The sequence below is a fragment of the Macaca mulatta genome, chromosome 6, assembly GCF_049350105.2.
Source record: "Macaca mulatta isolate MMU2019108-1 chromosome 6, T2T-MMU8v2.0, whole genome shotgun sequence".
NCBI classification, from domain to species: domain Eukaryota; kingdom Metazoa; phylum Chordata; class Mammalia; order Primates; family Cercopithecidae; genus Macaca; species Macaca mulatta.
In genome coordinates, this window is record NC_133411.1 from 172,290,263 (window position 1) to 172,315,441 (window position 25,179).

Genomic DNA, 25,179 nt, shown 5'->3' on the forward strand with positions numbered 1-25,179 from the left:
TTAAACGTGAATAAATAGCAGCCGGGCACAGTGGCTCATGCCTCTAATCCCAGCACTTTGGGAGGTTGACGCGGGTGGATCTCGAGGTCAGGAGATCGAGGCCATCCTGGCTAACACAGTAAAACCCCGTCTCTACTAAAAATACAAAAAAGTTGCCGGGCGTGGTGGGGGGCGCCTGTAGTCCCAGCTACTCGGGAGGCTGAGGCAGGAAAATTGCTTGAACCCAGGAGGCGGAGCTTGTAGTGAGCCGAGATGCTGCCACCACACTCCAGCCTGGGCAACAGAGCAAGACTCCATCTCAAAAAAAAAAAAAGTGAATAAATAGCTTAATTATACTTGGAATTTATGGCAACTAAAGTTCTTCTGTTCTTAAAATGCATTAAGACTTTTAAGATGCATCATAGGTAAATATGATTATTCAGATAGCTAGTAACATTAGAATATCTACAAGCATAATGTCAAAATCAGAGATTTTTCCAGAAACTTTCGGGGTGATTATTCGTAATCATTTATTCTCACCTTGTTTTTGTCCAGATTCGTGTTCTTCTACAGGAACGTGGTGCCCAGGACAGGCGGATCCAGGATCTGGAAACTGAGTTGGAAAAGATGGAAGCAAGGCTGAACGCTGCACTCAGGGAAAAAACGTCTCTCTCTGCAAATAATGCTACACTGGAGAAACAACTTATTGAATTGACCAGGACTAATGAACTACTAAAATCTAAGGTATCTGAGCCTCATGATAACATTTACAGTTGAATAAATATAAACATGTTTTTTCGGGCTGGGCGCAGTGGCTTACGGCTGTAATCCCAGCATTTTGGGAGGCCAAGGCGGGTGGATCACCTGAGGTTGGGAGCTCAAGATCACCCTGACCAACGTGGAGAAACCCCGTCTCTACTAAAAATACAAAAATTAGCGAGGCACATTGGCGGGCACCTGTAATCTCAGCTACTCTGGAGACTGAGGCAGAAGAATCGCTTGAACCCAGGAGGTGGAGATTACAGTGAGCTGAGATGGTGCCATTGCACTCCAGCCTAGGCAGGAGAGTGAGACTCCGTCTCAAAAAAACAAAACAAAACAAAGTATACCAGGCAATTCAGATTTATTTTGTTAAGCAAACATGTTTCAAGAAATCCTTTCTCAGGGACTTGCTTTAGAATCTTGCAATGCACTTTCCAGCACACAGAGGTAAGTGACCACCCAAACAACCTTTCAAAACTAAACCAGCAGGCCAGGCATAGTGGCTCACACCTGTAATCCCAGCACTTTGGGAAGCTGAGACGGATGGATCACTTGAGGTCAGGAGTTCGAGACTAGCCTAGCCTAACATGGCGAAACCCCATCTTTACTAAAAATACAAAAATTAGCCAGGTATGGTGGCACACACCTGTAATTCCAGCTACTCAGGAGGCTGAGGCATGAGAATCGCTTGAACCCGGGAAGTGGAAGTTGCAGTGAGCAACACGGCACTCCAGCCTGGGTGACAGAGTAAGACTCTGTCTCATAAAAATAAAATCAAAACAAACCAGCAAGTCATATTAAGGAAAAGAGAGATAAGAACAGTAGACCGGTGCAGTGGCTCATGCCTGTATTTCCAGCATTTTGGAAGGCTGAGGGCTGGAGAATTGCTTGAGGCCAGGAATTTGAGACCAGCCTGGGCAAAATATCAAGACCCCATCTCTATAAACAACTTGAAAAATTAGCTAGGCATGGTGGTGGTGCACACCAGTAATCCTAGCTACTCAGGAAGATGAGGCAGGAGGATTGAGTCCAGGAGTTTGAGATTATAGTGAGCTATGATCATGCCACGCCACTCTAGCCTGGACAGCGAAGCGAGACTTGATCTCTTAAAAACAAAAGAAAAAAAAAATCAATCAGTAATTATGGTGTAGGTCAAAGACTGTTCTCTCTACCAAAGCATATTACAGTCAAAAACATAACCCCAGTGATAGGTAGAAAAATCAATACTTGTGTATTTTAAATATATCTTAGCAGAAAATATTTCTGAATTTTTTATGTGTTTGTTGTACTTAGTTTTCTGAAAATGGTAACCAGAAGAATTTGAGAATTCTAAGCTTGGAGTTGATGAAACTTAGAAACAAAAGAGAAACAAAGATGAGGGTGAGTGCTGCCTTTGGCAGGTTTGCTGTGTCTGGATCTGGGGATCAGTACAATTTTCTCATTTCCTAAAACACGTATCTTTGTTGTGTAGGGTATGATGGCTAAGCAAGAAGGCATGGAGATGAAGCTGCAGGTCACCCAAAGAAGTCTCGAAGAGTCTCAGGGGAAAATAGCCCAACTGGAGGGAAAACTGTAAGTGACTGAATGTGAAGAGAACTTGTTAAGTGGAAGCAATTCTTGATTTGACTCTCTTCACAAATTATTGTTTACTGAGACTTCAGACTTCTCTTAGTACTTATCTCATTGCCTCCCTCCAGTTGCCCTATTTCTTTTTTTAAATGAGAATGAGCCCTAATCATTCTCAAACATGTGCTAGAAAGTTGTATGAGTGCATTACTTTTGTACATCTTCTGTATTAATGATGAGGAAAGGTTTCATGATCTTATGAAAGTGGTCATTAGATTGAAACGGAAAAACACTGGTATAGGAAGTTGTGATTTATGCACAATCATAGGCTTTGATTTTGAGCTTTAATTTACATATAATAAAATGTGTGGATAGTAAGTGTTCAGTTTGGTGACTTTAGCAGTTGTATACACCTATGTAACCATTACCAAACAAGATAGAGAACATTTTCATCCCTTCAGAATGTTCTTTCACACCCCTTCTTGTCTCCCTGCTACTGCCTGTGCCATGTCCCCATCCCCACAACTACTTTCTCACTTACATCATCATAAATTAGCTTTGCCTTTTTTTATTTATTATCATTATTATTGTTATTATTATTATTTTAGAGATGGGGCATTGCTGTGTTACTCAGGCTGGTCTCAAACTCCTGGACTTAAGTGATACCACCCTGACCTTCCAGAGTGCTGGAGATAGAGACATGGCCGCTATACCTGTCCAGTTTTGCCTTTTTTTAGGACATGCAAGAGAGAAAGAGCATGTGTGTGTGTGTGGCTTCTTTTGTTTGATGTAATTTTTCAAGATTCATCCAATCTGTTCCGTGTACTATAATTTTTCCTATTTTATTTCTGAGTAGTGGTTCACCCTATGAATATACCTCCATCTCTTTACTCTCCTTTTGATCATTATTTGGGCTGTTGCCAGTTTCTGCCATTGAAAAGACTGCTGTGAACATGTTTTATGTTTTTTTATGGACATGCTTTTATTTCTCAGATAAATTTCTAGGAGTAGAATTCTTGGGTAATAGGGTAGTGTATATATAATGTTTTTTAAAATTCAAAAGTGGTTTTGCCATTTTTATACACCCCCCGGCAATGTATGACAGTTTCAGTTGTTACAGATTCTCACCAACATTTAATGTTGTCTGTTTGATTTTAGCCTTTCTACTAGGTAGGAAGTGGTATCTCCTTTGTGATTTTAATTTGTTGCTATGAATGTTGACCATATTTTTATGTGCTTATTGACCATTTTATGTGCATATCACCTTTTGCAAAGTGTCTGTTGAAGTCTTTTGTCCATTTCTTGCATTGGACGGTTTGGTGGAGGTAAACAGATAAGTAATCGAATACCAGGTAGTCTGGGACAAAAGCTTTATGGCACACAAAATGCTATTTAGTATGTTGGGTGGGTGGGAAAACCAGGAAGACCACAAAAAAAAAATTATTTCTAACACTTGGGATACTGTAATGATGGTTCTTGTCATTACAGGTTTTTTGTCAGTGTATATTCAGAAAACTTTATCACTTAAATAAAAATTTTAGTCTTGTATTTGGATATAAATTCTGAATTTGAGAAATCACATAAAATAATTGTTAAGAGTTAGGACTCTGGAGTCAGCCTGCCTGATACAGCAGTATCTGGTACATAAGCATTATGTATGATTATTAAGTAATGAAACTAGAATGTATTAACATATGCAATTTTTGTTTTAGTGTTTCAATAGAGAAAGAAAAGATTGATGAAAAATCTGAAACAGAAAAACTCTTAGAATACATCGAAGAAATTAGGTAATATGAGCAGTAGCTTTAAATTGAACCTTATTTTTTTAATACTGAATCATTTTTATCATTTTTCTGTTATTTTTCCCTGTGCCTAAATAGATGTGCTTTTTAAGACAATTTGTTTTAATGCAGTTGTGCTTCAGATCAAGTGGAAAAATACAAGCTAGATGTTGCCCAGTTAGAAGAAAATTTGAAAGAGAAGAATGATGAAATGTTAAGCCTTAAGCAGTCTCTTGAGGAGAATATTGTTATATTATCTAAACAAGTAGACAGTCTAAATGAAAAATGTCAGCTGCTTGAAAAAGAAAAAGGTATTACAGTGTTTTATAGTTACTTTCTTTAGATAAGTGTTACATACAACATTTAGGAAAAATACTGCTATGCTAAAACCACCTTTTAAATATAATTAGCTATACTAACATTTTAAATATAATTAGCTATATAGCTGTACAACAGCAAAAACCTGTACTGCATTTTAGAATATTTTACTCTTATAATGTTTGTTTTCTGTTTGTTTCAATACAGCATATTACCTGTCTTGATTGAAATATATACAGTCGTATAATTCTTGACTTTTCCACTAGGTGGCTATTTAAAAATCAGTAGATATACAGAACAAGATTTGTGGGTTTTATTATGTAGCACATAATATATATTATATGTAATGATACAAAGTTCACAGTTGTGTTTTTTTCTTTGGAAATACCATACTAAAAGCAGTATAAAGGAATATTATGGGAGTCCAGTTTCTCAGTGTTAATGTTCTTATCTAATTCCAGTATTTTTCATGTTTTGCACTTTCTAGAAGACCATATCAACAGGAATAGAGAACACAATGAAAATCTAAATGCTGAGATGCAAAACTTAAAACAGAAGCTTATTCTTGAACAACAGGAATGTGAAAAGCTTCAACAAAAACAACTGCAAGTTGATTCACTTCTGCAGCAAGAGAAAGTAATTTACTACCATATTTTTTTAAACCGTTTATTTTGTGTCATACATTTCCCTATGTCTCTGAACGCCTTTACACTGTGTATATTCTTTGATCTAATAGTTCTGTATCTTTAGAGTCTTATCCTGAGAACATAATCATGGATTTGCTGAGGATTTAGCTACATATTTTCACTACATGTTCACCACAGGGTTATGAATAATGTGGGAAAATGGCAACAGATACAGCAAAACAGGGAAATAATTTTTTAAAAAATTTTCTGGTTCATGCTTATGTGATTTAGGCTATGTAAACATTTACACTTACTTTGTAAAAGAGTGTCTAATTACAGAAGAAACAAAGCAATTTTTAAAATCCAGATTATTTATAGAACATTTTACATATCAGTGAGAAGAAAGTAAGTCCACTAAAACATTATGGGCATATGATAGAAAAAGAGAAGGCGAAGTTCTGATGGCCTGTAAATGTAGAAAGATGCTCCACCTTAGTAGTAACCAAGGAAGTAGAAATAATTTTTTTTCACTTAAAAAATTGGCACAAATTAAAACATTTGATAATATAAAATACTGGTGAGAGTTAAGCCAACAGGTTCTTACATGTACTGATGTGAAATATTATAGTGTTAGACAACCTACAACAGCTAAAGGAATTGAGGAATATATACTGACCTGGAAAGATATCAACAACAGAGTATATATCATTTATATCCCTCCCCAAATGTGTATGTATATATAAGTGTATAGAAAAATACCAGAAGGCATATATATTCCAAACTCGTAGCTATCTCTGCAATGGGAAAACTAAAATTAGGGGAGGAAGTCATCAAAGATAATATTAACATCATTTGTAATATTAGAATTATTTCACAATGATGATTTATTTGTTTATTGTATAGCTTAAAAAATAATTTTATATAATATGGAAATCACCACATACTTTTTATATAATATGTGAAACATTATATTAATATCAAAGCCAGTTGGAAAGCAGATATATATATATAAAATATAATTTTAGTTTAAGAAGTTTCTGCATGTGCGTTGCATAGAAAAAAGCCTAAGATGATATTTGCTGCAATGTTAACAAGGTATAGGAAATAATCTATGAAAACAAATATGCTATTTCTATATTGTTTTAAGTTTCCTTGAATCTCTTGCATTTAGGTTTCATCCTTCTTTATCTGTACTTTTTTTTTGTCTTCTAGTACAACCTCACAATGGCATTCCAATTTATTTTGGTGATTTTCTGTTTGGATATAGGAATTATCTGCTAGTCTTCATCAGAAGCTCTGTTCTTTTCAAGAGGAAGTGGTTAAAGAGAAGAATCTCTTTGAGGAAGAATTAAAGCAAGCACTGGATGAGCTTGACAAATTACAGCAAAAGGAGGAACAAGCTGAAAGGCTGGTCAAGCAATTGGAAGAGGAAGCAAAATCTAGAGCTGAAGAATTAAAACTCCTAGAAGGAAAGCTGAAAGGGTTTGTATTAATAGGATCTCATGTTTATGTATGACTACAGATGCCACAAATTATTTTGAGTACATTTTTTTTAGTATTCTCATATCAATCATGTGAGCGTGTGAGGTTGGAATTGTTTTACAATTAAGTAGTAATTATTATTTTACAATTAAGTAGTAGACACAGAATGTGTACACCAAATGTACATGCAAACAAGTAAGACAGCCCCCTTTTTTAAGTTAAACGTATTGCCCCCTTTTTTTTTTTAGTCCAAAGAGAGTTTTAATAAACAAATGACAAAAGTTTTGTACTTCTTTACTACTCTGATAATTTCTGAAATTTATTGGACATCAGCATTAGAACAATAATGGACTCGGGGCTGCAATTCCTGTACTTTGGGATGCCAAGGTGGGAGGATTGCTTGAGCTCAGGAGTTTGAGACCAGCCTGTGCAATACAGTGAGACTTCATCTCTACTAAAAATTAAAAAAAAAAAAACTAGCTGGGCACATTGGCATGTGCCTGTAGTCCCAGCTACTTAGAAAGTTGTGGGAGGAGAGTCACTTGAGCCCAGGAGATCAAGGCTGCAGTGAGCCGTGATCATGTCACTGCACTCCAGCCTGAGCAACAGAGCGAGACTCTGTCTCAAAAACAAAAAACAATAATGAACTTGGGGGAAAAATATAAAGAATCCCTCCCGTTAATAAATAGCATTCCCGGCCGGGCGCGGTGGCTCAAGCCTGTAATCCCAGCACTTTGGGAGGCCGAGACGGGCGGATCACGAGGTCAGGAGATGGAGACCATCCTGGCTAACACAATAAAACCCCGTCTCCACTAAAAATACAAAAAAATTAGCCGGGCGTGGTGGCGGCGCCTGTAGTCCCAGCTACTCGGGAGGCTGAGGCAGGAGAATGGCCTGAACCCGGGAGGCGGAGCTTGCAGTGAGCCGAGATCGTGCCACTGTACTCCAGCCTGGGCGACAGAGCGAGACTCCGCCTCAAAAAAAATAAATAAATAAATAAATAAAATAGCATTCCCATTTTTTGTCTATGCATTTACATAGTATAAGTTACACTTTTAATTGTATTTTTCAGGGAGCACAAACACTTCAGAAATGCAAAGCAGGCTGACACAATGGCACATGCCTAAAGTCCCAGCTATTCAGGAGGCTGAGATGGGAGGATCTTTAGATCAGGAGTTTGAGGCTGTAGTGCTCAATGATTGTGCCTGTTAATAGCCATGGCACTCTTGCCTGGGCAACATAGCAAGATGCCCTCTGAATCAGTAACTGATAAAAAGCAAATGAGAAAAAATAATTAGAACTAGGAAACATTCAAAAATAAGAAATATATTATTTACAGTAGAAAGGCTTTGAAATCTCAGCCAGACACGGTGGCTCACACCTGTAATCCTACCACTTTGGAAGGCTGAGGCAGGCAGATCAGAAGGTCAGGAGTTTGAGGCCAGCCTGGCCAATACGGTGAAACCCTGTCTCTACTAAAAATACAAAATAAATTAGCCCTGTGTGATGGCGCATGCCTGTAATCCCAGCTACTCAGGAGGCTGAGGCAGGAGAATTGCTTGAATCCAGGAGGCAAAGGTTGTGGTGAGCTGACGTTGCACCACTGCACTCCAGCCTAGGTGACAGAGGGAGACTCTGTCTCAAAAAAAAAATAGACTGAAATCTCACTTTTTTCCCTAATTCTAGTTCCTTATAATTTCTGCCACATTATGTTTCCTTCTCCCGCGCACTTATTTATTTCATTTTGTTTTGTCCATAGTATTTGCTAATTTTTTATTTATTAAGAGAAACTATTCCTTAGCCTACATATTCCTATTTCATAGTTCAGGAACACAGGTCAGTGACAAACTACTACATTTAAGTTACAAAGTCTGGTTTGATTCTTGAGTTCAAATTTCAAATATTATTTAAATCCTTGGGATCTCATCATTAAAACACTTTTTGGCAAAGGACTATGGGCTAGATAGGAGTTTGTGTTATTGTAATATATCTCACACCTGTGTATCTGTCTCAGTAGAAACTTTTGTTATTAATCTTTTCTGTTTTCTTGTGATTAGTAATGAGAATGAACAGCAAGGTTTTTCATATCCCTGCTTTTGGGGAAACAATACAAATTGTTATTAGGGGTGTTCTATATTACAGCCAATCTCAGGGAACAGGAATCTTGGGAAAATAAGATTATGTCATTTTCAGAGAGGAAAGTTGAGATAATCATTTATTCTAACCCAAAAAACTGTGGTCCAATGGTCAAGAGATAATGATTTTTATTACTAATTTTGTTAGCTAGCTAGTTGATTCTGAGCAAGACAATCTTAGTTTCTTTCATTTTCTACTTCATTTTCTACTTATAAAAGAGTTTTATGAGATGATCTCTAAGATCCCTTCTAGCCTGGAAATTTCAAGCTTAAGAGAAAAACCAACTAAGAATTAATTCTTCTAGGGGACAGGGAAGAAAATAATTTTATTATACACTCTTTAGTAATATTCGATTGCTGTTGCTGTGGTGTGTATATTTTTGAAATCCCACACTTGTTACAGAATGAATTTGATCAGCTGTTTTTCTTATCTCACTGTCCAACTTAGTCTATAAGTACACAATGCTTATTTACAATTTTTAGTTCTATATGTTTTTTAAAAGATGTTTCATAAGCTCATATGCATATCTAAAAATTTTATCACCACTTTGGAAATATGTTATTTCCAAAATATCTCTGAGATTTAATAGCATGTGTTTATAAAGATGACTTAAAACCCATTCTGTCTATGCAAAATAATCCATTAAAGAAGTTATTGAATCTTTCAGTAATAGTGTGTTATGTGGGTTATTCATATAATCAGAATAAATCTACAGAGTCTTATAACTGTTTCTGTAATTTAAAATGAAGTGTCTTTAATTGTTCATAGTCTTTCTCAAGTATCTAAATGGAGAGAATGGAACTTCATTCAATCCAGATGTTTTTTAACTGATAATCTTTTGCAGTCTTTAGTCCTGGCTAATATCTTAAGATTTTGTTTTATAGTCTTTTATATTCTACTACCTTCTTCCCCCAAATTTTTAAAGTAAAAAAGCAGGAAAGATAAGTTGAAGCTAGTAGAAAAATACATTAAAAACATGTCTTTCGAGGTAAGTCATAAATTAGGATCTGAGCTATTTAGCAGGTAATGCAATGGTGAAGATATGAGCTGTATGATTCACAGTTTCAAAGGTAAATACCATTTTCTTTCTTAGGGTAATAATTGTAGGTGGCATTTTATCTTTTAATTATTTCTTTTTCTTAGGAAGGAGGCTGAACTGGAGAAAAGTAGTGCTGCTCATAACCAGGCCACCCTGCTTTTGCAGGAAAAGTATAACAGTACAGTGCAAAGCCTTGAAGATGTTACTGCTCAATTTGAAAGGTATTTTTCTTTTGAGCCTGCACTCTTAAATGCAACATAAGCAGAAAGGGACGTTTACCCAGGGAAATCTGTGAACTGTGAACAAAGCAATCACACAAAGGATGATTCGTATTAGTTTAAATTCCATAATCACCAACCATAAGTGGGCATTTAGCATTATCTGGTAATCTTATTATATTTATATAATTCCCCTTTATAATTTATAGAAATTCCCCTTTCTCACTATCCACTTCAACTTTTATGCACTGAGCCAGGTGCGGTGGCACATGCCTGTAGTCCTAGCCACTCCATACGCTGAGGTGGGAGGATCAAGTCATGCACTTAGAAGCATTTGGTGCTTCTGCCTTACTCTCTTGATGTTATCATTTTCATAAAGAAATCAGAAATTTTTATCTCCTCATTAGACCTATAAAGAGACCCACATTTGTACTCATCCTATCTTCCCACTTATTACAGATGAAATGTCCTAGTCTTTTCATCTTCAGTGACCTCATTCTATCATTTTTTTCTCTCATAATTTGAAACCTTTTTACTGGATTTTTTCCAATCAATATTAAAACATGATAATATACATCGATCTTTAAAATATATTAATTAGCTGGGTGCTGTGGCTCATACCAGTAATCCCCGTGCTTTGGGAAGCCAAGGCAGGAAGATTGCTTGAGGCCAGGAGTTTGAGACCAGCCTGGGCAATAGAGTAAGACCTTGTTTCTACAAAAAAATATTAAGAATTAGCCAGGCATTGTGGCACATGCTACTTGGGAGACTGAGGGGGGGAGGATCACCTGAGCCCAGGAGTTCCAGGCTACACTGAGCTAAGATCACACCAGCCTGGGTGACAGAGCAAGACTGTCTCAAAACAAACAAAAAATAAATAAAATACACAAATTGTTTTAAAAACTCCTCTGACTTTAACTTCCTTTTGCAGCTGTCTAACACCACCAGTCATTCCCTTCTTAACCCAAAATTCTACTCCTTTTCAGTCCTTGTCCTTCTCCTTTTCCTTCTCTTGACAGAGAAGATTGTCTCTATATCCACTTCCTCACCTCTCGTGCCTTCTACTTATTTTCTCCTTAAATAAAAAGTTTATTTTGGGTGGAACTACAAATTACAAAGGCCAATATAATGAATACTTATATATTAATGTTAACATTTTTATTTATCACTTTTACTTTAGCTCATTTTGGCAGAGAGGTTCCTTTCTTTTATTTAGTAAATGCAAAAGAATGCATAACATGTACATAAACTATAGAGCTTGAAGATAAAGCTGACATGCATGAACCTATAAAAGACAACCAGTAAGCCAAAAGATTTTCAACAACTTAGTATCCATGTATAAGTTCCTCTACCATCCCATTTTCATGCCTTCCCTGAACAGATAACACTGTCCCAAAGTCTACATTATTTCCTTGTTTTTTCTCCCCTGTGTATTATAATTTTATGACACATATATCCATACAAATAATGCATTCTGTAATTTTCCTTCTCTCTGAACTTTACCAAAAAATGTCATCATAGTATATACTGTTTCCTGGGACTTATTTTTCCATTCTGCATTATGTGTGTTTTCAGGATTGAATCATGTTGTCTGAGGCTATGGTTTGTTGATAGTCACTGCTATGAGTATTTTACTGTATGAATATACCACAACTTATTTATTCATTCTTTGGACTTTGGGTTGTTTCCCATTTGTTTAGTTATTATTAGTTATTTAGTGACTATAAGTATGCATGTCGGTAAGAATTTCTCTAAAGCCAAAGGTATATGAATGTTCAACTCTAAAACTTAATACCAAATCATTTTCCAATGTGGGAGTAAGAATCTACACTCCCACTAGTGTTATATAAGTTTCCATTTATCTTCTTTGCCAAAGCTTATTAGACTTCTTAAATTTTGCCAGTGTACTTAGTGTAAAATGGCTTCTTATTGTGGATAATTCATCTTTCCTTTTCCATAAAAGGCTTGTTTATGACTTTTGTTTATTTGTCTATAGGGTTATCATCTTTTCCTCACTGATTTGTAGAGATTTTCTTTATCAGCCATATGGGTTACAGGTATCTTCGGCCAGTTTAGCTTATTTTTATTTTCTTTTCGGTTTCTTCTGGTGAGCGGAAATTCTCGATTTCAATATTGTTAAAATATTTATCTGTGTGTGGGCACTTTGGCTTCTCATTTAAGACCTTCTTTCTATCCCAAGGTGTAAAGGTATTCAACTAGTTTTCTTCTAAAAGTTTTAAAATTTCATTTTCCATTTTTCCACCTAGAACTGATTTCTATCTGTGTAGCAATATAGAGATCAAATTCATTTTTTTGTTTTCCCTGTGGACAACCAATTGCCTAGTTTAATTGTACCTTAAATTCATTAAACTGTACCTTGTTTCCCCAGTGATCTGTTCCCACATGTGATACCTTATGACAGATAGATAAATAATTTATATGTGTATATGTTTTATTTATAATTTTTATTGTATCAGAACATATAAATTGTATAAATATATATATAAATTATACATATATATTTATTGCTAATATCAATCCTGTAAAGGAATTTCCCTTCTCGTTAGTTTGAAGAATAGTGCTTCAGGAGGTTTTTATCTATTCTGTTATTTCACTCACCATCCATATACTCATAGTATTAAAATTTATTTCATCAAACCAGACCTTTCTTTACGGCTCCATATTCACATATCCAGTTACCCACTTGACATCAAGCAGACATCATACTGTCTTTTTATATTATCCAAATTTAATAACCTATCCAAACCAACTCTTGATCTTTCCATTGCTTTCTATCCCTAGCCTCTCATTGTTTTTTATTATAATCAGTGACATCATCTTCCCAGCTTTTCATTCTATAAATCTGAGAGTCATCCTTCATTCTCTCTTCCTTACCCCCAATATTCAATCTATCTCTTGAATTTTTCTACTCTGCTTCCAAAAGAGATCTTGTGTCTTTCCATTGCCAGCTCCTTAGTCTGAGCCTCCTTTATCACTCACCTGAGCTGATAAATAATTGTTTTATTTATAGAAGGATCAAATAATTGATCCTTCAGTTTTCCATTCTTTCCCCTGCCCTAATCCATCCTCCTCATAGCTCTAGAGTGAGCTACACATTTAATTAAACACCTTTTTATTTTATTTATTTATTTGTTTGTTTGTTTATTTATTTATTTATTTTGAGACGGAGTTTCGCTCTTGTTGCCCAGGCTGGAGTGCAATGGCACTATCTCAGCTCACTGCAGCCTCCACCTCACGGGTTCAGGTGATTCTCCTGCCTCAGCCTCCCGAGTAGCTGAGATTACAGGTGTCCGCCACCACGCTCGGCTAATTTTTTGTGTTTTTAGTAGTGAGGAGGTTTCACCATGTTGGTCATGCTGGTCTCGAACTCCTGACCTCAGGTGATCTACCCATCTCAGCCTCCCAGAGTGCTGGGATTACAGGCATAAGCCACCATGCCTGGCCTACTTGGACACCTTTAATGGTTCCTGTCTATCCCCCAGGTAAGCCCACTGTGCCCTGCTCTGATGACCCTCATGCCACCAGCTTCTGCTCCAGCCTTTCTTACTCATTAGGCTCTAGTCTCACTTCTTATTTTTTGATTGTGAGTAATTTTCATGTTTGGTAGTTGATTTCTTTTCCATCTCTTGTATGCATACTTCCTGCACCTAGTAGGCACTTGATTTTTTTTTCTTTGAATACACAGCAGATGCCATGTAAACTCATTAGTACTTAGCTCAGAACACTGAATTCTTACCTGTGTTAAATGCATGAATACATTAAAAACGTTTTAGTTTTACCTAAAAGTATATAAAATGTAAACTGATCAGTTATGATTGTCATATGTAATAGTTAGAAAACTACTTTGACTTTTTTTTTCTTTTTAATAAGCTATAAAGCATTAACAGCCAGTGAGATAGAAGATCTTAAGCTGGAGAACTCATCATTACAGGAAACAGTGGCCAAGGCTGGAAAAAGTGCAGAGGATGTTCAGCATCAGATACTGGCAACTGAGAGCTCAAATCAAGAATATGCACGGTATATACAGCTAATAATGGCCTTAGAACCATTAAGACAATTTAATGTTGAAAGCCAGCTGGTAACTGTCCCTTGGCTTGCTTTTGGCCATCTTACATTGCAAATTAAGAATTTACTCAGTTAAAAAATGACGCTTCTTGAAGAGTTCCTTGGGTTTTTTTTTTTTTTTTAAAGGGAAAAATTAATGAAAATGGCTATAAAATGTTTAGTGAACTCTTCTCTCTCAAACCAAAGGATGCTTCTAGATCTGCAGACCAAGTCAGCATTAAAAGAAACAGAAATTAAAGAAATCACAGTTTCTTTTCTTCAAAAAATAACTGATTTGCAGAACCAACTCAAGCAACAAGAGGAAGACTTTAGAAAACAGCTAGAAGATGAAGAAGGAAGGTATTCTGTGATTAGAGCCTGAGTGCCTTATAACTCAGTTATGATGTTATTTTTTTAGATAACTATGTTTTTCTTAATTTAATTTTTCCATGCAGAAAAGCTGGAAAAGAAAATACAACAGCAGAATTAACTGAAGAAATTAACAAGTGGCGTCTCCTCTATGAAGAACTATATAATAAAACAAAACCTTTTCAGGTTTGTCAGATAGGAGTAAACTTGTGTTTATTGTAGGAATTCACTTTGTTCCCTATTATATAGTGAGGACAGTGACTTGGGTTTTCTGCAAGATCATTTTGCTGTGCACTTACAGTGCCAATTTAGCTCACTGTTAAAGGTTTATTGTTAAATTACTCTGCATAACTTTTCCCCACATTTTTGAAGTATAATTAACAAATTTAATTGACATAATTTTTTCAATGGACCCTTTGTGGTTTAAAAAAAAACTGTAATGAGGAACTTAAAAGTTTGGCTCAGAGGGCTTGCCTGGTATGAGCTTTTGATAATTAACCAATTTTAATTTGTGATATGACTTACCTTATTGCAAATATTCATTGTTTCTCAATACACTGATCTTTTAAAAGAAAAAAGAATAAATGCTGATTTTGGAACTTAGATAGAAGTACAGTATTGGTTATAATGTGGTGATCTAACTGATACAGATAAAACTGGCCAGCTGGCTTTTTTACCTTGTTTGTTTTCCTCTGTTTTAATGATCTTTAAAATGAAAAATACAAAGTTTAAAAGAGTTTTGTAGAGAATCTATGGAGAGCCCTGAGAATATGTAAACATACCCTGTTTTTATTTGTGTTTTTAATTTTCTTTAGTGTTTATGGTTTACATGAAACTGGTATGATCAAACTGTTTTAAGTCTTTATTTTAAAAATCTTTTTCAGCTACAACTAGATGCTTTTGAGGCAGAAAAACAGGCATTGTTGAATGAACATGGTGCAGCTCAGGAACAGCTAAATAAAATAAGAGATTCATATGCTAAATTACTGGGTCATCAGAATTTGAAACAAAAAATCAAGCATGTTGTGAAGTTGAAAGATGAAAATAGCCAACTCAAATCGGTTTGTAAAGTGACATTTCATTTTATTAAAGATATTGGAGGGAGTGGGGGTTATTCTAATTATAATACTTAAATAAAATGAAAATCTTTGGTATCAGGAAAAAAAAAAGTTTATAGAGGAAAATTGGGCTGCAATTTAGTGGATTTATTTTAGAGTGTTGACCAGATGGGCCTTCAATGTTCTAAAGTTTTCTAGCTACCTTCTTAATATATTGAAAATTACTAGAGTAATTGGATGACTGCATTAAGCTTTACATATCTATTTCCATTTGCAAAATTGCAAACTCCTTGATGTAAAACTGTAAAGAGAAGCAGTGTTCAAAAATAGTTGGGCACTTAAATTTTTTAACATATGTATCGAGATATAATTGACATCCCATACAATCTACCCATTGAAAGTGGACAATTCAGTGGTTTTTAGTATACATATACAGATATGTGCAACCGTCACCATAGTCAATTTTAGGACATTTTCCTCACCTCAAAACAAAACCCTGTTATCCTTTTCCCAACACTCTCCTATCTCCTCACCCCACCCTTCAGCCCTAAGCAACCACTAATCTACTTTCTGTCTCTGTTGATTTCCCTATTACAGACCTGACATATTCATGGATTCAGATAATATGTGGCCTTTTGTTACTGGCTTCTTTCAGTCAATTAGCATAGTATTTTCAAGATTCATTTGTGTTGTAGCATGGAGAGTACTTTTTTTTTTTTTTATAGCCTAATAATTCATTATGTGGTTAAACCACATTTTATTTATTCATTTGTAAGTTGATAAACAATTGTTTGCACATTTTGGCTATTACAAATAATAGCCATAAACATTCATATACAAGTTTTTATATGGACATTTGTTTTTATTTCCCTGGGAAATAATGGGAGGGAAGTTGCCAGATCATTTGATAACTCTACGTTTAATCATTTCAGGAAGTATCAGACTAGATTCTGATGAGATCGGGTACGTTCAGGGTGGTATGGCCATAGAAAGGTCAGACTGTATTCAAAAATGGCTCATACCAGTCTGTATTCTACAGGCAGTATATGAGGGTCCCAATTTCTCCACATAGTTACCAACATTTGTTATTATCTGACTTCTTTATCTTAGCCATTGTATTTGGTATAAAGTGGTATCCCATTGTGGCTTAACTTGCACTTTCTTAATTGGTAGTAATGTTGGTCATCTTTTCATGTGCTTACTGGCCATTTGTATACCTTCGTAAAAGAAATGTCTGTTCAGACTCTGCTCATTATTAAATTGGATTATTTGTCTTTTTATTATTGTGAGAATTCTTCATCTATTCTGGACACAAGTCTCTTATGTATTATTTGCAAATTTATTCTCCCATTCTGTGCATTGTCTTTTCACTTTCTTGATGTTGTCCTTTGACCCAAAAAACTTTTATGAAGTCCAGTGTGTCTATTTTTTTGTTTGTTTGTTCCTTGGTATCTATCTCCTCTGCCAAATTCAAGGTCAGGAAGATTTACCCCTGTGTTTTCTTCTAACAGATCTATGGTTTTAGCTCTTACATTTAGATTATTGATTGATTTTGAGTTAATTTTTGTATGTGGTGTGAGGTAAGGGTCCAGCTTCATTCTTTAGCATGTGGACATGCAATAGTCCCCACACTATTTTTTAAAGAGAATATTCTTGCCTCCAGTTAATGGAGTTAACATCCAATTAAAAAATCATTTAGACTGTACATGTATGGGTTTATTTCTAGACTCTCACCTGTCTTCCATTGATCTATACATCTATGTGCCACCACACTGTCTTGATTACCGTTGTTTTGTAGTAAGTTTTGAAATCAGGAAGCGTGAGTCCTCTTTGTAGTTTTCAATATGGTTTTGTCTATTCTGGACCTCTTGCAATTCTATAGTGATTTTGGAATCAGTTTTTTTTTTTTTTTTTTGAGACGGCATTTCACTCTGTCACTCAGGCTGGAGTACAGTGGCGCGATCTCAGCTCACCGCCAGCTCTGCCTTCACGCCATTCTCCTGCCTCAGCCTCCCGAGTAGCTGGGGCTAGAGGTGCCCACCACCACGCCCAGCTAATTTTTTGTGGTTTTAGTAGAGACAGGGTTTCACTGTGTTAGCCAGGATGGTGTCGATCTCCTGACCTCGTGATCCGCCCACCTCGGCCTCCCAAAGTGCTGGGATTACAGGCGTGAGCCACTGTGCCCAGCCTGGAATCAGTTTTTCTACAAAGAAACCAGCTGGGATTCTGATGGGAACTGCATTGAATCTATAGATCAGTTTGGGACATATTATTATCTTTACTAGGTTAAGTCTTCTAATATATGAATATGGGATATTTTTCCAAGTATTTAGATATCATTTAATTTCTTTCAACAATGTTTTGTAGTTTTCAGAGTATAAGTTTTCCACTTCTTTTGTTAAATCTATTACTATTTTATTCTTTTTGATGCTATTGTAAAAGAAATTGTTAATTTCATTTTTGGATTGTTCATTGCAAGTGTATAGAAATACAATTGATTGGCCGGGTGCGGTGGCTCAAGCCTGTAATCCCAGCACTTTGGGAGGCCGAGACGGGCGGATCACGAGGTCAGGAGATCGAGACCATCCTGGCTAACACGGTGAAACCCCGTCTCTACTAAAAAATACAAAAAAGTAGCTGGGCAAGGTGGCGGGTGCCTGTAGTCCCAGCTACTCAGGAGGCTGAGGCAGGAGAATGGCCTACACCCAGGAGGCGAAGCTTGCAGTGAGCTGAAATCCGGCCACTGCACTCCAGCCTGGGCGACAGAGCGAGACTCCATCTCAAAAAAAAAAGAAATACAATTGATTTTAATATATTTATCTTGTATCCTGCACACTTGCTAAACTCATTTTAGTTCTAATAGTTTTTTAGTGGATTCCTTAGAATATTCTTATGGAAGATCATGTCTTTTGCAAATAGAGATGGTTTTACTTATTTTCCAATCTGGATGCCTTTTATTTCTTTCTTTTTTTTTTTTTTTTTTTTTTTTTTTTTTTTTTTTTTGAGACGGAGTCTCACGCTGTGTCTCCCAGGCTGGAGTGCAGTGGCGCGATCTCGGCTCACTGCAAGCTCCGCCTCCCGGGTTCCCGCCATTCTCCTGCCTCAGCCTCCTGAGTAGCTGGGACTACAGGCGCCCGCCACCGCGCCCGGCTAATTTTTTGTATTTTTAGTAGAGACGGGGTTTCACTGTGGTCTCGATCTCCTCACCTTGTCATCCGCCCGCCTCGGCCTCCCAAAGTGCTGGGATTACAGGCTTGAGCCACCGCGCCCGGCCGCCTTTTATTTCTTTTTCTTGTTTAATATCTCTGGCTAAAACCTGTAGTATAATACAATGTTGAATTTAGAAATAATGAAAATGGATGGACAGACTTTCTTTGTTCCTGATCTAGGGGGAAAGCATTCAGTCTTTCTCCATGATATATGATGTTAGCTATACGATGTATGTAGAGTGACATTATTAGATGTTGATTTGTCAGCCAGGCGCAGTGGCTTACGCCTGTAATCCCAGCACTCTGGGAGGCCAAGGCAGGTGGATCACCTGAGGTCAGGAGTTTGAGACAAGCCTGGCCAATATGGTGAAACCTCATCTCTACTAAAAATACAAAAATTAGCTAGGTGTGGTGGCGGGCACCTGTAATCCCAGCTACTTGGGCAGGAGAATCTCTTGAACTCAGAAGACAGAGGTTGCTGTGAACTGAGATGGAGCCATTGAGCCTGGGAGACAACAGCGAAACTCCGTCTCAAAAAAACAAAGATGTTGATTTGTCACAGATGCTCTTTATCAAGTTGAGGAAGTTCCCTTCTGTTTCCTACTTTGTTGAGCATTTTTATATGAAAGGGTGATAAATTCTATCAAGTGCTTCTTCTATTTCTATTGAGATTATCACGTAATTTGTTTTTTATTCTGTTGATATATATTTTATTGATTTTTAGATGTTAATCTAACCTTCTGAGATAAATCCCACTTGGTTATGGCATATAATTATTTTTATATGTTGCTGAGGGGTTTTTTTTGTCCATATTCCTAGGAGATACTGGTCTATGGGTTTTCTTTGTTTTGTTTTTGTTTTTTTAATGTCTGTCTCATTTTGGTATCAGGGTAACGGTGACATCATAAAATGAATTGAGAAATGTTCCTTCTTTTCTATGTGGAATGGTTTTTGAATAATTGGTGTTAATTCTTCATTGAATATGTGGTAGAATTTATTGGTGAAGCCATCTGGACCTGGGCTTTTCTTGTGAATATTTTTTGATTACTAATTCAATATCGTTACTTGATACAGGCTTATTCAGATTATCTCTTTCTTCTTGAGTCGGTTTTCTTCTTGAGTAGTTTATGTCTTTCTATAAATGTGTCTAATTTGTTGGTATATAATTGTTCATAGTATTCCTTTATAATATCTTTTATTTCGGTAAAGTCAGTAGTAATGGCTCCTCTTTATTTCTGATTCTAGTAATTTGAGTCTTTTTTTATTTAAGTTTCTTTCTTTTTAAAAATTTTTAGTAGAGAAAGAACTTTATTTTTGTTTGGTTGGTTTTTGGGGTTTTTTTTGAGACAGGATCTCACTCTGTCACCAGGCTGGAGTGCAGTGATGCAATCACAGATCACTGCAGCCTCGACCTCCCTGGACTCAGGTGATCCTCCCACCTCAGCCTCCCAAGTAGCTGGGACTACAGGTGTGCACCACCACACCTGGCTAATTTTTCTACTTTTTGTAGAGACAGAGTTTTGCCATGTGGCCCAGGCTGGTCTGGAACTCCTGGGCTCAAGCAATCTACCTGCTTTGGCCTCTCAGAGTGCTGGGATTATAGGCTTGAGCCACTGCACCTGGCCAAGAACTTTTCTTTTTTATGATTTCATCTTTTGTTTTAGATGTGAGGGTACATATGCAGATTTGTTACATAGGTGCATTGCATGATACTGAGGTTTAGGGTATGACTGGTCCCATCACCCAGGTAGTAAGGATGGTGCTCAGTAGGCGGTTTTTCAGCCCTTGTTTAATGGCTGAAAAATCCAACATCCAGTTACTCTCAAAGACATTTTTTCTCCTTTTGTCCAAATGTATAGGTTATACTTTTCTGTTTACTGGCATGCCTTGTAATTTTTCATTGGAGAGTAAATTTTTAGATCATATGTTGTAGCATTTCTGGGTACAGCTCCCCCTCCTTTTGGGGCTTTTTATTTGCTTATTTGCTTAATGAGCGGCTCAATGATTTTAGTGAAGCCTAGCCTACTACTTCCCCAGACCCCAACAGTGTTGTGCCTCTGATGTTGCTGTGCAGGGAGGTACAGTTTTAGGTATATCCACAATTACCCTGGGATGACACTTGCTTTGGTAGGGTTGCCTTCCTCTCTTTCTGTGAACATAGTAGGCTATAAACTCCAGTAGATGCTGGCTCCTTGCTTTATTATTTTCAACAGTACCCTAGGGCATAAATTGCTGTATCAACTAATCCAATCAAATTCTGGCCTCTCTGTAGGGATTGCATCTGAGAGCAGTGCTGGATATTTATTGACTACAGAAGGGCTTGTCCCAGCTGTCTTATTCCCTAGTTTTCTCCTGCAAACTAACTAGTCTGCTGTTGAGCCTATATCTTAAATCTCCTCCCAATTCTCTATCACTATAACCACCACTGTTCTTTCATGGTCCCCAACCTTTTTGGCACCAGGGACCATTTTTGTGGAAGGCAATTTTTACACAGACCGGATCACCCAGCTCGTGATTGGTTGGTGTGGATGGTTTTGCGATTAAACTGTTCCACCTCAGATCATCAGGCATTAGATTCTCATAAGGAGCATGCAACCTAGATCCCTCACACGTGCAGTTCACACTAGGGTTCACACTCTTATGAGAATCTAATGCTGAAGCTGATCTGACAGGAGGAGGAGCTCGGGGGTAATGCTTATGCTTCCTGGCTCACCATTCACCTCCTGCTCTGCAGCCCGATTCCTAACAGGTCATGGACAGGTATCGATCTGTAGCCCAGAGGTTGGGGACCCCTGCTTTAGAGCACCATTAGGCTTCAGCTTCTCCAAGCTCTGTTGCAGGTGAAGTCAGTTCCTTTGAAAAGAAATGAGGAGCTACCTGTTTTATGGCCTACTTGCCTTTTCCGCCCTCCTTTCCCCCTCCCCTGACAATATCTCTGAGCCAGAACTAGAACTGAAATTGGGGACAATGGCAGTTTTCTGTCTGAGAGACATCTCTGCCCTAGGAGCTGAGTTTTCAGTGGACTTGTGGGGAAGAGATGAGGAATCGCCCCAGGCCCTCTTGACTCACCTCTCCTGGTGTAGAACCATCCCCCTCATGAGCCAGAGAAAGGGTGATCAGGGGCCCAGCATTTTCAACACGCTGTGCCCAAGGTGAGCCCCTGTTCCATGAATGGGGCTGAGTGGAGGAAGGGATCCCCCACCTCACAACTGCATTTGTCCAAGATATAACCACAGCCACAGGGAGCTGGGGACAAGATGAGAAACTCTGATGTCCTGGTCCTCCTGGGAGGGAAGCTTCTGACTCAGAGGTGGGGGAAAAGAGGGCCCTGTGCTTTTGATTGTAGCCATCTAGCATGGACTTTGCCTTGCTAAGCTGGGAGTGGGAAGAGGGGAAGGAGTTTTGGCTTCAATACTGCAGACTTTCATCTTTCTCACCAAATTTTTGCAGATTTTCTTCAATAGACATTTCTTCATTTGCTGTTTTTCCCTTAGGTCAATTTTCAGAGGCTTTAACTGGTTAACATCTTATGACTTTTAGTTTCACTAGGGAGTAGGTCAGCAGAACTTTCATGCTGTCATGCCAGAAGTCCATCTCAGCAGTTACTTTTGAGTTGAACTTTTATCAGAAAAATAGCTTTGTAGCTGTAGAAGGGCAAGGAGATTTAAGACTGTATCTCCTTTGTCACAGCTGTTTCAAGTCATTTTGTAATTCAGTCTTAAAGCCTCTGTCTAGCAGTGATTGTTGCCATTGGGTGTGATAGTACATAAACAACTCTGGAATTGCCCACAACATTGGTAACACATTTCACTGACATAATCTTTAATAATTGTTTATTACCTTTTTTTTTTTTTTTTTTTAACCTAGGAAGTATCAAAACTCCGCTGTCAGCTTGCTAAAAAAAAACAAAGTGAGACAAAACTTCAAGAGGAATTGAATAAAGTCCTAGGTATCAAACACTTTGATCCTTCAAAGGCTTTTCATCATGAAAGTAAAGAAAATTTTGCCCTGAAAACCCCATTAAAAGAAGGTAAGACATGAATAAATATATAAAAGTGTCCTCTTCCTTTGGATTTGCTTTCACAGCATTTAGCAAGTCATCCATCTTATGAACTGTGAAAATTTGTTGACACCTTCTGATAAAAGCAATTCTTACTGAGATTGTTGTGTACAAATGACTGTTTTTTCCCTCCTTCTACACTTTCTTTTCTGTATACCTGGATTCTGCCTGTTCTTCAAGGCTGGGTCAAATTATATCTTCCTTGAAGCTTTGCCTGACTATTTTGCCCCTGTCCACACTCCCCAATTTTACTCCCTCTATAATACCCTTAGCATTTTAACCTAAATGTCTCTTAGGTCCTTAATCATTTTCTAATTTCTAGTTTTGGAGAAGTAATTTCTTATTTCTTGACTGGGAATGTTTGTCTTTCACAATAAATTAAAATTGGTTGAAATGATAAAGACTTGTAAATAAAATTATCTTGCAGAATATATTGCTTCATCTGCCTAGAGAAGATACAAGGCCTGTTTTTAGTTTATAACGATGGATAAATTCGTTTTAATCTAGATTACTAATACTTCTTTTCAATAATTCTTCTAGGCAGTACAAACTGTTACTGAGCTCCTATGGAGTGACAAGAATCATGGAAGTAAACATCTGAAAAACGTGTTGAAGATTATTTCATTCGTATTGTTGTTATTGATGTTGTTATTATGTTTGACATGGTATTTTATAATGTTGTATTTAATTTTAACTGCCAATCCTTAAATATGTGAAAGGAACATTTTTTACCAAAGTGTCTTTTGAGATTTTATTTTTTCTTGTAAATGCCTCCTGCCTAATGCTCACCTTTATCACCTCATTCTGAACCCTCTCACTGGCTTTCCAGCTTACAATGCATCTCATCAACTTAATATTCCTTTAAAAGTCAGTATCATATTATTATTCTGTTCTGAAACCTTACTTTCAAGAGTCTAATCCCCAGATTTTTTAGCTTGATCCTGGAGGTCTTTTCTAGTCTGAGCTTCTTTAGCTAGGCTAAAACACCTTGGTTTATTCTTGCCTCTACTTCAATTCTGATAATGCTCACCTATTATCCTTCCACTTGTCCAGTTGAAATAAGAAATTTAAGAACGAGCCTAACTTCATAGGAACCTCTCCATTTTTAATCAGTTGTTTAATAATTTACAGGTTCTTAGGCTCCATCCTATTTGTATGAAATTATAATCTGTGATTTGGCCTTAAGCCTGCATTTTTAACAAACTCTTCAGTTAATTCTTAAATACACTGAAAATCTGAGAAACTCTGCATGTAACTATTTCTTTAGAGTTTGTCATATACTGCTTGTCATCTACATGTCTACTGAGCATTTGATTAATATTTGTGTAATATGAAATAAAATTACACAGTGAGTCATTTAACCAATTAATTTTTCAACTTTATTTTATGAAGTTACATTAATGCTTCTATATAAGATGTATTTATTATCTCTTCCCTACCCACACCACCTTGTCCCCAGAATCACAAAAGATACTGTTTAGAAAGTGGTAAATCTCTCTCTAAAATGTCTGTTTTGCACATTGGTATAATATTGATAAGCTACCTTTTTTATAATATGTCCTCATTGATTGACCAACAGGGACTATCAGTCAGAATTGCTTTTCATAATTATTTTATTAGATCTTAATACGTGGTTGAATTTTAAAATGCAATTTTTTAAATTAAATTCAGAAGAAATGTAGGAATTGAAAAATTGTCCAATAAAATGGTTTAATGGGCTGCGCACAATGGCTCACGCCTGTAATCCCAACACTTTGGGAGGCTAAGGCGGGAGGAATTCAAGATCAGCCTGGGCAACATAGTGATCCCTCATCTCTAAAAAATATATAAATAAATAATAAAATGCTTCAGGACTCCTACTTTTAGCCAAGATGGGGTAATAAGATGAACAACCAGGTGTACTGCCCAAAGTTCTGCCCACTGGGAGGATTTCTCTTCACCACTGTCCTTCAGGGATGTCCCAGAGAAGGGCTGGCATACTGTAGCTATCCAATTTCAGGTGATGCCTACATATCACACAGAAACATCTATAAACTAGGCCCATGTCATTTATTCCTGTCAATTCATCATAGGGAACTCCCCATGAGCTTGGGAGAAAAAAGGCAAGGTAGCAGGAACAGGGACCATGGGCATTTGGGTCACTTCTTCATGTAACTTACTTTTGCCTTCAGGTCCTGCCTGGGCCCAGTCACATACATAACACGTTCTTTGATGATGTACTCCTGCTGTGCACACCAAGCATTATGGCTTATGGGTCAGATAACACCCAACTCATCATGGGCAGCTCAGGTCACATGGTAACTTAATTGACCATGGTAAGCATTCAGTCCCTACTGAAGCCCAGCAGTAGGCCAAGAGCTGTTTCTCAAAAGAGTAGTTATCTGCATAGGATAGCAGGTCTTTCTTCAAAATACTAAGGGTCTGCACTGAGATTCATCTATACGGGCCTGCCAAAGGTTCCAACAGCATCTCTATCTGCCACTGACACTTCAAATACCATTGGATCTGCAC

General features: G+C 37.1%; 1 protein-coding gene across 15 annotated transcripts in view; it reads left to right on the forward strand.

The window, feature by feature from the left end:
- HMMR (hyaluronan mediated motility receptor) overlaps nt 1-24,029 on the forward strand; it is a 35,456-nt gene extending 11,427 nt beyond the window's left edge. For 6 of the 15 annotated variants that reach the window (XM_028849896.2, XM_078004514.1, XM_078004516.1 and 3 more), the window contains exons 5-18: nt 535-723; nt 2,035-2,121; nt 2,213-2,313; nt 4,020-4,094; nt 4,221-4,399; nt 4,894-5,042; nt 6,300-6,514; nt 9,794-9,910; nt 13,799-13,945; nt 14,120-14,332; nt 14,428-14,527; nt 15,226-15,402; nt 22,476-22,638; nt 23,209-24,029. In XM_028849896.2, coding sequence (XP_028705729.1) covers nt 607-723; nt 2,035-2,121; nt 2,213-2,313; nt 4,020-4,094; nt 4,221-4,399; nt 4,894-5,042; nt 6,300-6,514; nt 9,794-9,910; nt 13,799-13,945; nt 14,120-14,332; nt 14,428-14,527; nt 15,226-15,402; nt 22,476-22,638; nt 23,209-23,228 — 1,860 coding nt within the window. In that variant the 5' untranslated portion in view covers nt 535-606 and the 3' untranslated portion in view covers nt 23,229-24,029. The remainder of the gene's footprint in view (nt 1-534; nt 724-2,034; nt 2,122-2,212; nt 2,314-4,019; nt 4,095-4,220; nt 4,400-4,893; nt 5,043-6,299; nt 6,515-9,793; nt 9,911-13,798; nt 13,946-14,119; nt 14,333-14,427; nt 14,528-15,225; nt 15,403-22,475; nt 22,639-23,208) is intronic. The other 9 variants (XM_078004518.1, XM_078004519.1, XM_078004520.1 and 6 more) reach the window with 3 other exon arrangements.
- The last annotated feature ends 1,150 nt before the right edge of the window (nt 24,030-25,179 follow it).